This window comes from Paramormyrops kingsleyae, chromosome 22 (genome assembly GCF_048594095.1).
Source record: "Paramormyrops kingsleyae isolate MSU_618 chromosome 22, PKINGS_0.4, whole genome shotgun sequence".
Classification (NCBI taxonomy): Eukaryota; Metazoa; Chordata; class Actinopteri; order Osteoglossiformes; family Mormyridae; genus Paramormyrops; species Paramormyrops kingsleyae.
The window spans coordinates 13,161,848-13,177,098 of record NC_132818.1 but is presented as its reverse complement, the minus strand read 5'-3'; the positions used below and the strand labels follow the sequence as shown (position 1 = coordinate 13,177,098).

Here is a 15,251-nt window from a genome sequence, read left to right as displayed (position 1 = left end):
TAATAACAGAGCCTGTCAGTGACAGATGCAGGCCTTCCTCTCTAATAATAACAGAGCCTGTCAGTCACAGATGCAGGCCATCCTCTGTAATAATGACACAGTCTGTCAGTCATAAAAACATTTTATGGAGCCTTTTGAGCTCAGTTTTTGGCTCAATGCCACAGTCCCACCATTTACACTTTCCCTGTAGCGCCCTCTATGGGTTGGTGGGTGTGACCAAGTCTGCTGTCGGCTGTTTTTCTGTCTGTTCTCATTTCCTCATAAGAAATCATATAATCCCACAGTAATGCTGTCGACATTTTGTACTCTGTCGTAATCCCCAGCTCGCGTTTGATCTAGGACATGGCACCATAAGCGTTTGACACAGTTATCGATGCTGTCAGGAAGAGGGTCAGGATTTATTTGTTTTGGTTACCATGACACCTGTTGCACCCCTGGGTACTTTCATGCACCTCCCCAGTGCTGTTTCCACTGCAGGTTCGAGTCAGAGGCAACAGCGTCACCTTGTGGGCATCCAGCCAATGTGGATGTAACCTAATAGGCGTGATGTACTTCCTGTCTGCTTGGTTAACGGGTTGCTGTGTGGGAATGTGCAGTGTTTCCTGCTCGCTGGTATTCGGGCGGGCATGGACCCTTGGATTCTAATCACCCATTGATTTGGTTGTGTTTAGAACCAATGACCAGCTGGTGGCGTTCCTCTCCAAATACCGAGACATGAACTTCATCAAATCTCACGGGAGAGACAATGCACGGTGAGTGTGATGACCCCCCCCCCCCTCCCATCCTGAAAACACCACGCAGTTTGGTCCTTAAAGGCGGACCCTCCCACTGCCCGTAGCCACGACCCTCGTGTTGACGATCAAAGGCAGCCAGAAGGAGACGTGGGCTATGCCTGAATTCAGGAGCTGCATCCTTCGAAGGCTGCATTCAAAGACTGAATGCGTCACAGGGATGCGACAAGGCTGTCCCATTTCGAAGGCTACTTCAAAAGTGGCCTAGAAATGCGTCCTCTTTTGGCAGAGTTGCATAGCATCCACGCGATGGGTTCACAGTGGCCCAATCTATCCCACAATGCACTGCACAGAGGTGAAGTGTGTGCGTCCTGGCTGGGCGATAGGAGCGGCGCTTTGTGACTCAAGGGAAAGGGCGGGAACAGTTGGTGACACAAATAGGAAATTATCCGTAGGCCACGGCATGCCATTTGACTACGCTGTCTGTTTGACCTTTGAAGAACACAGCCTATAACGGCTCCAGCTTCGTAGACTGCATCTTTCGAAGGATGCAGCGCCTGAATTTAGACACAGCCACGGAGTCTCTTTAAAGCTTGAACTGCTGAGCACCACCCCCCCCTACATCTGCCATGCTCGTTTAGTGTGACCCTCTACCATCCTTTGAGGAGGTGTCAGCCTTTTTTGAGGAAAGGAGATGAGAAGGCTTCATGTAGCTGTTTGACATCCTGTTTCTCCAGCTCCACCTCCCCCCCCCCAGTGGTGTTGTAAAGCCTCCCAACTCTTACCACCAGCTGCTCCTGGCTTTGCAGGTTCATCCGCAAGCAGGGCCTGGACCGCCTATTCTATGAGTGCGATACCCACATGTGGAGGCTGGGCGATCGCAAGATCCCAGAGGGCATCTCCGTGGACGGGGGCTCCGACTGGTTCCTGCTCAACCGCGCCTTCGTGGAGTACGTGGTCAACTCGCAGGATGACCTGGTCGCCAGCATGAAGCGGTTCTATGCCTACACACTGCTGCCCGCAGAGGTGAGAGCTGGTACTGTGGACAAGGGTCCTATGGGCGTCTGTACCTACTCCCCCAGGTCTGCCCAGAAATTCTATCTCTCCTGACCTGCGGAGGAGCCACATGTGTCGGCTGCCCATCTGATGTCCTGCCCTCCCTCCCCTAGTCATTCTTCCACACAGTCCTGGAGAACAGCCTATACTGCGAGAGCATGGTGGACAACAATCTGCGTGTCACCAACTGGAACCGGCGTCTGGGCTGCAAGTGCCAGTACAAGCACATCGTAGACTGGTGCGGCTGCTCGCCCAACGACTTCAAGCCAGCCGACTTCCACCGCTTCCAGGTGAGCCCCCGCCCACGTCCTCTTGTTCCTCACCTGGGCCCAGACCTTCAAACCAGGCAGACCGGGGCTACCTGGCATGGGTATTATGGGAGAATCCTCTTTGAGCGGGATAGGGCCGGGCCTGGGCTCAACTGGAGCGCCGGAATGCCGGGGACCGGGCCGTCTGACCCGCTGGCTCCCTCGACCCGCCTGTGCCGCCCGATTCCATCTGCTTCCCGACCGGCACTCTGTTCCCTGTGGTCTGCCGGGGCTCTCGTGACTCATCACCTCAAACTGGGCCCCGTCTCCAAAAGTAGAGCGCTCTAAATCGGGCCACAGAAGCGTCTCTGGGCGCAGCCGCCTTCCTCGCTCCGCTAATCGCGTGCTTGTGGGTTCCTTCGCCTCTGGATTGCAGCACTCGTGGTCCTGGACCTCCGGGATGTGCGCAGACCCATCACACCCTACGGAGGAGCATTCAGCTCTCCGCCTTTCACCGCAGGCTCCTCCGCGTGGGCGTCCGTGGGCTCCAGTCCTCACCTGTGCAGACAGGCGGGCTGGGGGATGAACTTACTTCCTTATTTTGCAGGCAGGCCTCCTTCTTCTCTGTACACCTGCTCAGCTGGGGACACAGCCTTACCCCAGCCTCAATCCCAATGTTCCCCAGCCCAGAGCAAAGCTGCAATTGGTCTAGGTTGTTTGAGGACGGTTTCCTCAGGCCTGAATCTATTCAGAACAGCGGCATTTGCCCCAGCACCGGCGGGGGGGAAGGTGTATATCGCGATATATTACAATGGAGTAGCCACACTGTGAAAGGATGCATTGTAAAAAAGCTTTAAAAATAATACAAATTTCATCATTTAAAACAGTAACTTTGTTTTGGGTACAGTTTCACAACCAAACATAGCCTAACTAAAAAAATAACTGACCCATACGATAAAATGATTTTGTCTGATATAGGACTACAGTCTATGTTTCATCCTCAGCCTCTGCTTCGCTCATGCGCAGCAAATTGGCCTCAGTAATGCAGATTCATAATGAAAGATAAGGAACACATCCTTAATTATTTATCTTTTGGAAAGGAAGGGGAGGGGGGGGGGTCTCCTGTTCCCCCTATTTCTGACACCCCTGATTCTGAACCTCCGATGCTGAACCTAGATGGCTATTCCGCTGCCTCCCTGACGGACCCTTCGGATGGATTAAAACCCCCAGGATTGGTCTGCGGTTCTCAGTGGGCCACTGCTATTGGCTGATCCCCCCCCCCCTTTCAAGGGCTCTGTCTGCAGCACATGAGCCTCATCTCTGTCAGCAGACGGCAGGCTTGAGTGGAGGCCTTCCTCCTTCCCTAATAAACGCACGCCGCCTGGCCTCCTGGGATAGCAATGCTCTGATCTTATTTTTACCTCGGCTCCCTCACGCCTCCCGGGGCGAGGAGCCGGCGAGGGAAGCTGTCAGTCTCTCACGGCTCTGTCTACCACGCGCATCCTCTCTCGTAACCCCCGCTGAGATCGCTCGCTCCGACTGACGGCCTTTTCCCTCCGCAGCAAACCACCAGGCCGACTTTCTTTGCCCGCAAGTTTGAGGCCAGCGTCAACCAGGAGGTCATCAACCAGCTGGACGCCTTCCTGTTCGGGCCCTTGGCCCCCAGCACCCCAGGGCTCCAGGCTTACTGGGAGAACGTGTACGATGAGCCCGACGGAGTCAGCAGCCTCTCCGACGCCCAGCTGACCTACTACCACGCCTTTGGACGCATGGGCCTGGCGCATGCCGGCAGTCTGGCGCAGGGAAATCCCAGCCCCATCAGCTGCAGGTCAGAGCCCCAGGTGCCGGAAAACTCACGTGTCACTGCAACACCTCTACTCTAGTTACTGTCTAACCCCAACTACCACATTCGCATTATTTACCCAACAAATTAGTTTAAAAAAAAGCCTGAATTTAGTGAGGTGCCACAAAGGACTGTCACTGGAAAGTTACTGTAATGTAACCATCTGCCATTAAGCTCCCGCCTGCTGCAGCTTATAGGACAGAGTGAATTTGAAAGGCAGGCCCTCCATCCAATGGCACGCGAGCTAGACGGAGAAGGCAAGTGTGAGGTTCCAGGCATAGTCTGGTTATGGTGTGTTCTGAAAAACTGAAGGCCATTATACGTTTCATTTTGTGTGTGTTACCCAGAATGCACCTGACCTGCATACCCCCACAGCTCTTATTCTAGGCGTGAATGTGGCTGGGCTTCAGGTGGGGGGGGGGGCTACTGCCATGCTTCTGGGGAGACAGCGAGTCACTGTTCTTTACCTCGAGTGACATGGGCAGGGAGGAGCCGCAGTGAAAGGGCTTCTGTCACCCTACTGGGGACTGCTGGCTCAGGGGGGGGGGGGGTGTGTGTAAATATTTGCTGTTCTGCTTGTCAGGGTTGCTGTGCAGGGATCGAGTCCTGCAGCTTCTCCCAGAATACAGATGAGCTGAGCAGGAGGCATAGGGCAGCTTCCTCTCCCTCCCCTCCTGTCCCTCCTCCTATCTGCCTGTGCTCTCCTTCTCCTGTCCCACCTCCTCTCTGCCCATGCTCTGTCCTCCTCCTATCCCGCCTCCTGTCTGTCTCCTTGTGGTATATCTCTCTCCCTCCCTATCCTCTTTTCTGCCTGTTTGAAGGGTGGTCGACGTCGCGTTTGCATCCAGGTGACAGTCGGCAGTGTGTGTGTATCTCGTGCCTCATGTTGTTTCTCTCTGGTGGGGGGGGGGGTAATGGGGGGCCCTGTGGCGGGTGGCTGGAGTCCATGTGATAAGGTGCGAGAGCGGGATCCCCTGATCTGGCGGCCCCCCCACCGAGGCTGGGTGCGCGGCCGCTGGCAGCAGTGGTGTTTACCTCCACTCAAGCCACACATTTGTGTGGAGCCCCCTGTTGGCCACAGATAGTCTCCAGACTAAATGTCAAATAAACTCGTTATTTAGGAGATGCTGAAGCAGCATGTTCTGCTAAACAGCTACCTACCATCTGACTCTGCTCGCTAGCTGCATATTTACATTTTAAAACATCTGGGGGGGTGGGGGGGTAGTATCTGCCCCCAGGATGGGTCGCCTCCCCAGCCGTCACGCTGCCCCACCACATGCTGTGAGCTCCTTGAGGCTGCAGGTCTGCTTCTCTCCCCACCTCTCCTCCAGATCCCTGATCTTTGCGCCTCTTTCCCCCATGAATAATTCATCCCGGGAACGCCAACAGCTTTCCAAAGCGGAGTTCTGCCTGTAAACGTGGAAGGGGTTGCCTGTGAAAAAGGCAGCGAGGTGGGAGGGGGGCTTAATCGGGCATATTAGAGGAAGGAGCCCCCCCCTCCCGGCCTAGAGTCGTGGGGCACATTGCCGTGATGGATTCTGGTCCTGGGTGTGGGACTGGCTCTAATTAGAGGGTGTTCAGGTTGTGGGACGGTCGATCTCTTCACGGTTCAGCTGCATTACCTGCTGTGTGCTTTCAGTCTCACGCGGTCCAGCTCCGGTCCTGCTGCTCGCAGCTGCACCTCCAGTAACCCCCCCACCCCCCTCCCCAGTTCAGCCAGCCTCCCCGCCCGGCGCATCTTACTGGACCTCGTACAGAATTCACTTTATAAAGCCTTATAAAGCCTTATAAAGCCTTATAAAGCCATGAGGAAAATTAACTCATCTCTCCTGACCGACCTCCTTCAGACGTTATTCCCCAGTATCTGTATCTGGCTCCATCTGATATGAAATAATAAACAAATATTACATGATAAAAAAAATTACTGTCATAAAGCATGATCACGCCGTACGTCCTACGGCATACTGTGCAGCCAAGTTAGGAGAACATGAATCGTTAAGAGCAGGTTAAATCCCGGGGTCTATTGCGAATAACGCTTGCAGTGTGTGTGTGTGTGCGTGTGTGTGTGTGTGTGTGTGCGTGCGTGCGTGTGTGTGTGTCAGGGTGACTTTGCAGAGGAGTTCCCGCTGGCACGCCCGCACCTCTGTGCCATGCTGAGGTGATCAGCTGGCAGGCATATGGGAGCGGGGGGGGATTTCTGACGTCAGTGTCTGGGACTCCGGCGCTTGCTGGGGCTGCATCTGTGTGTGTGTGTGTGTGTGTGTGTGTGTGTGTGTGGTTCAGGTATACATTACACTGTGGGGACCAAATGTTCCCACAACGTAATAAAAACCTGTAATTTTGACGTTGTGGGGACCATTTTTTCCCGCCCGCACAAGGGGAACATCAATTTAATAAAAATCTATGACTGCAATCAGAAAACTAAAAATATTTAGCTTGGTTACTTATGGGTTAGGTTAGGGCTGGGTTGGGGTTAAGGTTGTCAGGTTGAGGTTAGAGTTTCCCCCATGGAAATGATTGGCGAGTCCCCACAAAGATATAATTACAATCCTGTATGTGTGTCTGTGTGTGCGTGTCTGTGTGCACTTATGTGTGTTTGTGACAGAGAGAGATACGGAGAGGGAGGAACAGGGTGGCAGTAGTGGGGCAGTTGTGCATCAACGCGCCGACGTCAGGGAGATCCTTGCAGGGAACAGCTTCTGCTTCCCCCAGAACATCCGTCAGAAGAGGGACCCGCATGGTGCCATGATGCAGTCAGATCTGCAAATGGTAACCACCCCTGAATCATCCTGCCCACCCCCACAGGTACCTCCCCGTGGGACACCCCGTCTCGGTGCACCTCTACTTCATGTCCGACCAGTTCCAGGGCTACCTGGTGAGGCACCACGCCGCCAACTTGGCCACCAGCAAGGTGGAGGCCCTGGAGACCTGGGTCACGCCCAAGACGGCCTTCAGGTTCTCAGGCCCTCCGGGAAGCTTCTCTCGACTGCAGTTTATAGAGGTAACCACCGGGGCGGCGCCAGACAAGCGGCAGCGTTCATCACCACTCGAACCACATTTCAGCCTGGGGCCCCTGAGGTTTGGGCCTCCTATTGGCCACAAACAGTCAATACACCAAATATTAATGAATCACTTTATTTAGGAGATGCTGAGGCAGCATGATCTGTTGACCAGCTAGCTAGAATCTCCTGACTCTACTCGCTAGCTATTTATTCCTCGGGGACATTTTGATTGGGGCCCCAGAAACTACTACCCTAGCCCTGGCCTCAGACAAGTGCATATAAGTTCTCTTTCCTTCTTCATCCCGGCTCCATAGTCCTCAAAAGACACATTTAAGACATCACGTTTCCCACCAAAAGCTGCAATGATGCATTTCAGAGCGCCAATGGAAACCGCTGACCTATAGCCGCGTCGCGTCCGTCCTCGGGCGTTTATAATTCGGTCTGCCCTTCCTAAGCAAACCCGTTTACGTTCTAATCTGAATCCGACGACCTCCGGCCACTAAGATTTTTATTTTCTGTTCGAACGAGCGCGCCTGCGTCCTCCCTCGCCGTGGAGAATAGCTGCCGTTTAGCATGCGGGGGGCACGGCTGAGTAATGAAAGCGGTTAGGGGGCTCGTTGTTTTACTCGAGTCTGGAAGCTTCCTTCTGCATGACCGAGTGAGACCCTGCTGTCACTGAACCCCCCCCCCCCAGAGCGACCGCGAGCTCCGTGTTGCTCACGGCACTGTTTCCCCCCTCAGATCGGCACAGACTGGGATGCCAAAGAGCGGATCTTCCGGAACTTCGGCAACCTGATGGGCCCCTTGGACGAGCCGGTGGGGATGCAGCAGTGGGCCAAGGGGCCGAACGTGACGGTGACCGTGGTGTGGGTGGACCCCACCAACGTCATCGCCGCCACCTACGACGTGCTGATCGACGGCGCCGCTGACTTCACGCACTACAAGCCGCCGCTGAACCTGCCGCTCAGGCCCGGCGTCTGGACCGTACGCGTGCTGCACCAGTGGGCCGCCGTGGCCGAGACCCGCTTCCTGATCGTCCCGCTGGCCTACAGCGACCGTCAGCCCATCCGCCGAGGTGGGTCACTGTCACTGCATCGAGATTCAGCTTCAGTGTTTAAAATAATTCTATTACTTTCTGCGGGGAGATATCAGACTTCAAAGCAAAAGCTGGGATTTATCACAAATTGTCAATCACTGCAGTGGGTGGGGTTTACTGTGAGCTGTCAATCACTGCAGTGGGTGGGGTTTAATGTGAGCTGTCAATCACTGCAGTGGGTGGGGTTTACTGTGAGCTGTCAATCACTGCAGTGGGTGGGGTTTACTGTGAGCTGTCAATCACTGCAGTGGGTGGGGTTTACTGTGAGCTGTCAGTCACTGCATTGGGTGGGTTTTACTGTGAGCCTGTGAGATGTCAGTTGCTGTGGTGCTTGGAGCTTAGTGCAGGCTGTCAATTATTGTAGAGGGTGGAGTTCGCAGTGAGCTGACAGTCATTACTGTGGGTGGGATTTATTGTGATCTCTCAATCATTACCTTGGGTGGAGCTTTCTGTGAGCTGTCACTCATTACAGTGGATGGAGCTTACTGTGAGCTGTCAGTCATAAATTGATTTAGCAGGAACCAATTTAAGTAACACCCATTTCTCTTCTCTGGTGGGAGATACTGTTATCCAAGGTGACTTAACCAGCTATTATGTATTAAACTCACTCTTATTTCACTGGGAGGATGCAGAGTGAGCACCCTGTTGTGATTCACAGCACCGGGAAACATTTAAAAAGCAATTTGGCACCTTAACAACAAGTGACTTTGTAAGGAAAAGCTGTAGTTTATTCCACTTTGCACAGTGGGTCTTTATCATGGCTGCTGGGAGGAATGTGGAGACTCTCCCTCTGCTGTAAGTCACCGACGTCTGAGCATTTCTGAAAAGGAGAACCCTGACCAAGAACTGAATACACAGAGAGCAGCTTCTGGAACATTCCGGCCGGAACATTCAGCCACGAGACGGTCAGATTGATTGCAAGCAGGCCGTTGTGTCTGATTACCGGTGTGTGTGTGTTTGTGTGTGTGTGTGTGTGTGTGTGTGTTTGTGCAGCACTGCACGTTGCCCCCGGCTACTCAATTCTGCAGCCAAGTAGCTAACCTCATTGTGCCTGAGGGGGCAAAAGGGATCACAAATCCCTCCCCCCCCCCCCCCACTGGAAGGTTCTGAGGGGAACCAGGTGAAGGTGGTGAATCTGGCATGTTTGCATTTCTGGGATTTGTACTCTTTTATCCATGTTTTGGAACGGCGAGTGTGTGCCAGAGCCCGAAGGCGTAATGCTGCCGTGCTCCTGCAAAGCCTTCCTTCCGGTAGCTTCTGTAGCGCCGACCTGGAGTTCTTCAGCTGCCCGCATCTTTCTAGACCTCCACCGGTGCAAAATTAACTATTCTGTATTGAGGTTTTTCTAAAATAGCATCTGGTGACATATCACCAAAGTGACTCCATAGTTTCCTCATCTCGAAGTGAGTAAAGAAAGGTCATGTGATCTGCACATGTGGTGAAATCCGCAGAATCCATCAAGAGTTAGATGACTCAATGTGGGCCAGCACAAGCCCTAAATGGAGTAGCCTGAATTATCTCAGAGAGGCTCCTTGTGGCTGCCACGACTGGCCGGGTGGGGTGTGTGGGCAGGGCTTTGAGGTGAGAGTGATCTCACTGCAGAGTAACGCGGTTGTAATTCAGTATGAGTGGCAGGGGGGCTGATTCTGTGGTGCACCATCGCAGACGGACACCACCGGCCGGGCTGCCCTCCATGTGAGGCGCGGACCCACCAGCGCCAAGGGGAACCATGGCGAGGAGATGAGAGCTTGATGCCCATTATGAAGATGATGCTGTGGTGCTAAGAGGCCCACTACTCAAACCATACACTCGCAAAGGGGCTCACCACAAACAACAACAACGCTTAATGCAGGAAAGCAGGTAAATGGGTGGGGGTGTTTAAATGTCCGCCCTCCACCGACCTAAACCTGCCTGCTATCTGAGAGGGTCGGTTTCTTCATCAGTGACTCCAAAGTCAGAAGTTCATCTCCAACCAGCATTAAAAATCACAGCGTCGCCGTCACCTCAGCGTGTGGGATGAGTCACCAGACGGTCGCAGGAAAGAGTGCGGCGTGCATGGTGTCCGCATTGGCCAGATTAAATCAGGACGGGGATGGAGCAGAGCCCATAGAAAGTCACCACCCCCCCCCACAACAATGCCGTCCAGTAATCTGTGACCCGTGTGACGCCGGCGCTAAAGCAGGGCGGGACGGGGCAGGGGCTCGGAGCGATGGCCGGTCTACCTTTGTGGGGGGGTTCTCTTAGAAGATGGCATTGCTACACCCAGTCCTTCCAAAAAAAACTCACACAGTAGATGCCGCTCTTGGTGACCTTCTGCGTGACGGTCCTCCCGACTCCTCGTGGCTGAACGGACCCCGCTTATATGCACCTTCTGGTTTCTTCTCCCCCTTCCAGACGACGCCCTGAGGCTCCACAACGGTCCTGCTAAGAACAGTTACATGGAGCAGAGCTTCCATGGCCTGAACCCCATCCTCAACATCCCCGTGCACCTGGGCCAGGTGGAAGCGGCCGAGCGCAACGCCGGACTGACAGGCCCTGCCCTGGAGCGCTGGGTGGACGGCCTGGTGGCTGAGGGCTGGGCCCCCATGAGCGTGTGCGCGGTGGGCCCTGGGGCCTGCCCCGGCCTGCAGGCCTGTGCCAAGACCAAATGGAGCTCACTCAGTCCTGACCCCAAGTCTCAGCTGGGGCTCCCCAGAGCCGATGGCCGCATCAGGTAGCGCCCCCTGCTGGACTGGAGGCTCTGCGGTTGGATTTCTATGCTGTTATTTATTTGTGACAATTTTATTACATATTTCAGGTTGTTAAAAGGAAACACTTTGAGCATTCCTCCCCCCAGCCTCGTACCAGTTATAATTAACGAGGTTCTGCATTTTGTTGACTAAGAAAACTCCCGTTAATTCTGGCGAGTCTGATTTAGCTCCCCGCCCCGAGTCTGTTTATTTTGAATTTAATTTAGTGAATTTACCGTGACTGGATCTCCATTTTTCCTTATGGTCGCCACGGAAACGGAACACCGCCCCAACTTTGCCTCTTTACTGAAAGGACGGGGGGGGGGGGGTCGTCCAGACATCCATTGGCTGTGGCAGGGTGGGGGCGGAGCCTGTCCGTCACGTTGGCGAATTAACTCTCTTGTGTTCTCTTTTTCCTGCTTCAGAGCTAAAACGTGTGCAGACAGTAAGGAACCAAATGGTGGCTATTTATTTGTACATTTTATTAATACTGAAATCTTTAGTCAGTGACTAATGACCATATGCTGCTTTGCAGCTGAGTGACGGCTTTCTGTCAGCTTGCTGCCTTTATTTACAAAGGCCTCTCACCCCCAATCTCTGCCTGCAGCCCGTGTGCAAGCAGAGTGCAGTTTCTCTCTGTTTTTTCCTGTCCTTTAAGAATCGCTCTGGCTTTTCTGGCTAGGGCCCACTTACATGCAGGCCACTTGGCAGGGTGGGCGGGGCCGTGGGAGGGGCTACATTTTGGTTACTTAGCCTTGTAGCTTGGCATTGATTGAAAACAGGAAGTGGGCGCAGTTTGGACTCGTCAGTGCTACCGTCAGAATCAGAGAGTGTCCAATACACCCCCACACACACTAAATCCCCAGCTTAGCACTGGAAATGCATAAATAAGCCGACTGGTGAGGTAAGATGAGCTGAAGCTCCTGTTGCCTTCTGGGAAATTTGGCTTCAGAGAGAGCAGAAGAAAAAACATTTTAGACCCAGGAGATGGATGGATCCTCTCCACGCTGAATGTAGGCGAAAGACGCTGCTTGTTATTATATTTAAAACATCGTCAGGAACAAGGTTGCAAAGCACTGAGTTTCCATTACAGCCGAACTGGAGTCAAGCCATTTGCTGTGAACGATTGACTTAGCAGGTAGAAATCAGAGATCAGGCTCCGAAGCAGACGGTGGGTGGGTGTCCCTGCTGTTCGCTGTCAATCATTGCCGTTTCAACCAATGGGATGCGGGTGACGGTGACTGACAGGCTTCGATGTTTCCACCTGCTTTGGTTTCTGAAGGACAGTGGGCCTTGTCCACCTCCCTATGTAGGAAGGTATATCAACCCCCAACCTTACAGTCTCCCTTCTGTTTCATTTTACCCAATTGTACATATGCTCTCTCCATTGCACTTTTGAAGTCCATCCATTTGGAAGCTGCGCCGCCCTGTTGGTGACACGTGGAACGACAGGGGTGGATTTTGTTCATGATTCGCCTGGAGCTCACATTCCTGGACAGGGCACAGGAGGCTCTAGTCCCTGTTGTTGCTGCATAGATTTCTGGAAACTTCCAGCAAAAAAACAGGTCCTTTAAAAGACCAGATATATATATGAAAATGTTCATGTTGCGTGTAATTACCTGCGTGTCTGTACTCCTGGTGCGTACTTGTACTACCTACAACACTCGCTACCCCTGCCTGGTAAAAGTACCACCCTTTGATCCTCCAGGTTAATCCACCCCAGGCAGATAGTTACCTGATAACAGCAAACTGCATAAACTAAAAATCTCCTTGCCAGACGTCGGTCAGACGAGTCTAGCCTTAACAATTGACTGCTGCTGGTGGTTGTGAGTGGGAGGAGTCTGTGGGGAGGGTGGGGCCTGGAAGGGGTGGGGCGTGGCTTGATAATGGTGGAAATTTCAGCCAGATTCACTGGATAAGACAGGTGGTGTTGATGTCTTCAGGGACACGTTTATGAGGCAAACAACCTTACACCACTGAAACGATCGCTTAAGCAAACAGATAGCATTTCTTATTAACATCAACCATAAATGTATGTTCAACGATAAATCCAGTTATGACACTCTGATCTATATGGTATAACTATTTTGGTATAAATCATAAAAAAACTGTACATAGATATTTTGTGAAGGAAGGATGTCTTACGGTTACTGTAAATAGGTCAGATGTTCAAACAAAAGGGAATTTTAAAGGAAATGTTCTTATGGGCTTCTTGACTGGCTGATTCTATTAGGAATGAAGATCTTTGCCTTTAAGAGTGTTTTGGCAGACTGTTGCTCACCTTTGAGATGTTTTCTCTGAATCTCTCCTTCCCTGATGCAGGGTCTCTGTGCCTTACCCTTTGTCCTCTCTGAGAAACTCCTCTCCACAAACAGCCAACACACTTTTTATTTATGATTTTTTGTTTTGTTTTTGTTTTGAATTCTAATATACCAAAAAGATTTTTGGCACTTGTAAATGCAACAATGCCTTCTGTCATTTTGGTTTCTTTTACTTTGACTGCTGAATTTTAAAATAAATTTTTTTTAAGACACGTCTCTTCTTGTGGTCAGTCCTTGGTCCTGCATCAACCTCTGAGACCTTTAAGAGAGGGAGAACGTCTCAGACCAAGCAGCAGGAGTCTGTAAGGAACCAGAGAGATTCTGGGGGGTGGGCTGCTTATTGATCGCTGTCAATAAGCTGGAATAAACCTCCAAGTGAGGGAGCGGAAGCTGACACAGTCAAACGAAGGAAAGCGATTGTTTAAGATTGTTCGAGACCCTCGGGGTATTTTTTCATATGTAAATGAGGTGGCTGAGTGGGTGGAGCTGGATACATGGAGGGAAAGATGTAGAGAAACAGCTACTGATGAGAGAGAGACAGGAAGCACAGAGTAACCCCCCCCTCCCCCCCCCAAAGCCTCTTCAGATCAAAGGTGCGCGTGCGGAGCCCTCAAACCCGTTACAGCAGAGACCTCCCTGAGCACTTCCATCACCTGCTGCCCCCCTCCCCCACCTGTTGCCCCATAACCCACACACACACAACCCTTGACATGCAGAAACCCTCTGTATCCACAGTACACATCCTGTGTGTGTGTGTGTGTGTGTGTGCGTGTGTGTGTGCGGGCATCCTGCAGGCTCCGCCTTCTTCATGAAGAATGTCCCCCAACCGTGTGACGCTGGTCTGCAGATGTCAGTCAAATGCGGGTGGGGGGGGGGGCTTCCTTTGGTGAATTTTTTGCCTGCCGGGCTTCTGCGTCTCGCAGACTGTACATCACAGCTGAAACACGGCAGGATGCGTTGCCTAGCAATAAGGGTCCTGGCGGCTGTCTGGCATGGTCGGGGGGGGGAGGGGGGCATGTCTGCTGCGCTGCTCTTGTGGGTAAGTGCCCTCCTTTCAGAGAGCCGCGGATCGGGAACAGTTGATGGTATCAGAGAGGGTCTCAGACACAAAGACACCCAATTAGAGGTAAGTGTGGATGAAAGCAAGTTGGAGGGGGGGGACATCGGGCCGGGAAGGCAGGCTGTGTGTGGCTTTACACCCCCTTCTTCCCAGAGTTCCTCAGTATCTGATTTTCACGGACGTCCACTTTCTGCCATCCTGTCTGTCCCCCCCCCTCAGTTTTTATTCTCTCTCGCTGGCGGGTGGCGTGGTCACTGACCCGGAACATACGCACATCGTGTTCGAGAGGAACACGGCACCGCCCCACAGCGGCCCACACGCCAGAGGTCACACCTGTGAGGCCGGCCCCCTTCCCAGAACCTCCCAAACTGTCGGGTCCCTCTCAAGCTCGAAGAAGAGGAAGCCGGACCGGCTCCCTGCTGCAGGTGTCACCTGCTGTTACTCTGCTCCTTTGTGGGACAGCGGTTACACACACAGACTATTAGTGCGTCTGCATGTCACATGGGGGCCCGTCGTGACCTGTCTCACTAAATCCAGGGAACAATCGGCCCCGCTAAGCCTCACCTGCAGCTGTGTGACAGGGGCCGGCACATTGAAGCCCAATAACACTTATTATAAGGTAACTACCAGGATTCCAATCTGTGGTGTTGAGGCAACACAGGGTGTTGTCATGTCTAATGGAAGTCAAAGCGATTACCCACAATGCAGTGCACCTCCGGTCGTATTCAACACACAGCTCTGTTCACACAAACTGCCTCTCACGGGTGTTGTCCTGACGTTGTGTGGCTCAGATGGGATCCGTCTCAGGCAATTCCATTACTCTGTAAGGGACATTTTAACGGGGCTAGTTACACATCGAAAATCTAAGGTAAACAAGATTTTGCGTAGATGCGCAAACCGTGACAGTTTTGTGATTTATCCGGGGCTTCATCAGAGAACGAAAATCAAGCCCGTAAAAATTTTCAGAGTGCTGCACTGGTGGAGGGATGAAGCTTTGTGATTTACACCACGTTTACAAGAAACTCTTTGAAGTTTCGGTGCCAGACGGGAAAAAAATCAGCTCAAAGACACCTTAAGGATGGAGGAGGGTAAAATGGAATGAAATGGGATTGAATTAAATCTCTGAAGCTGCTAGTCTGAGCATGTAAGGCCGCCTAGGTGGCCC

At 52.6% G+C, this 15,251-nt stretch overlaps 1 protein-coding gene across 1 annotated transcript in view; it reads left to right on the top strand.

Moving 5' to 3' along the window:
* Window positions 1–13,238, top strand: part of LOC111849346 (xylosyltransferase 1-like) — a 32,903-nt gene extending 19,665 nt beyond the window's left edge. The window contains exons 5-11 of the mRNA XM_023822146.2: window positions 672–752; window positions 1,541–1,757; window positions 1,901–2,077; window positions 3,598–3,863; window positions 6,684–6,879; window positions 7,622–7,955; window positions 10,371–13,238. Of these exons, the coding sequence (XP_023677914.2) occupies window positions 672–752; window positions 1,541–1,757; window positions 1,901–2,077; window positions 3,598–3,863; window positions 6,684–6,879; window positions 7,622–7,955; window positions 10,371–10,693 (1,594 nt within the window). The 3' untranslated portion in view covers window positions 10,694–13,238. The remainder of the gene's footprint in view (window positions 1–671; window positions 753–1,540; window positions 1,758–1,900; window positions 2,078–3,597; window positions 3,864–6,683; window positions 6,880–7,621; window positions 7,956–10,370) is intronic.
* Window positions 13,239–15,251: the final 2,013 nt, after the last annotated feature.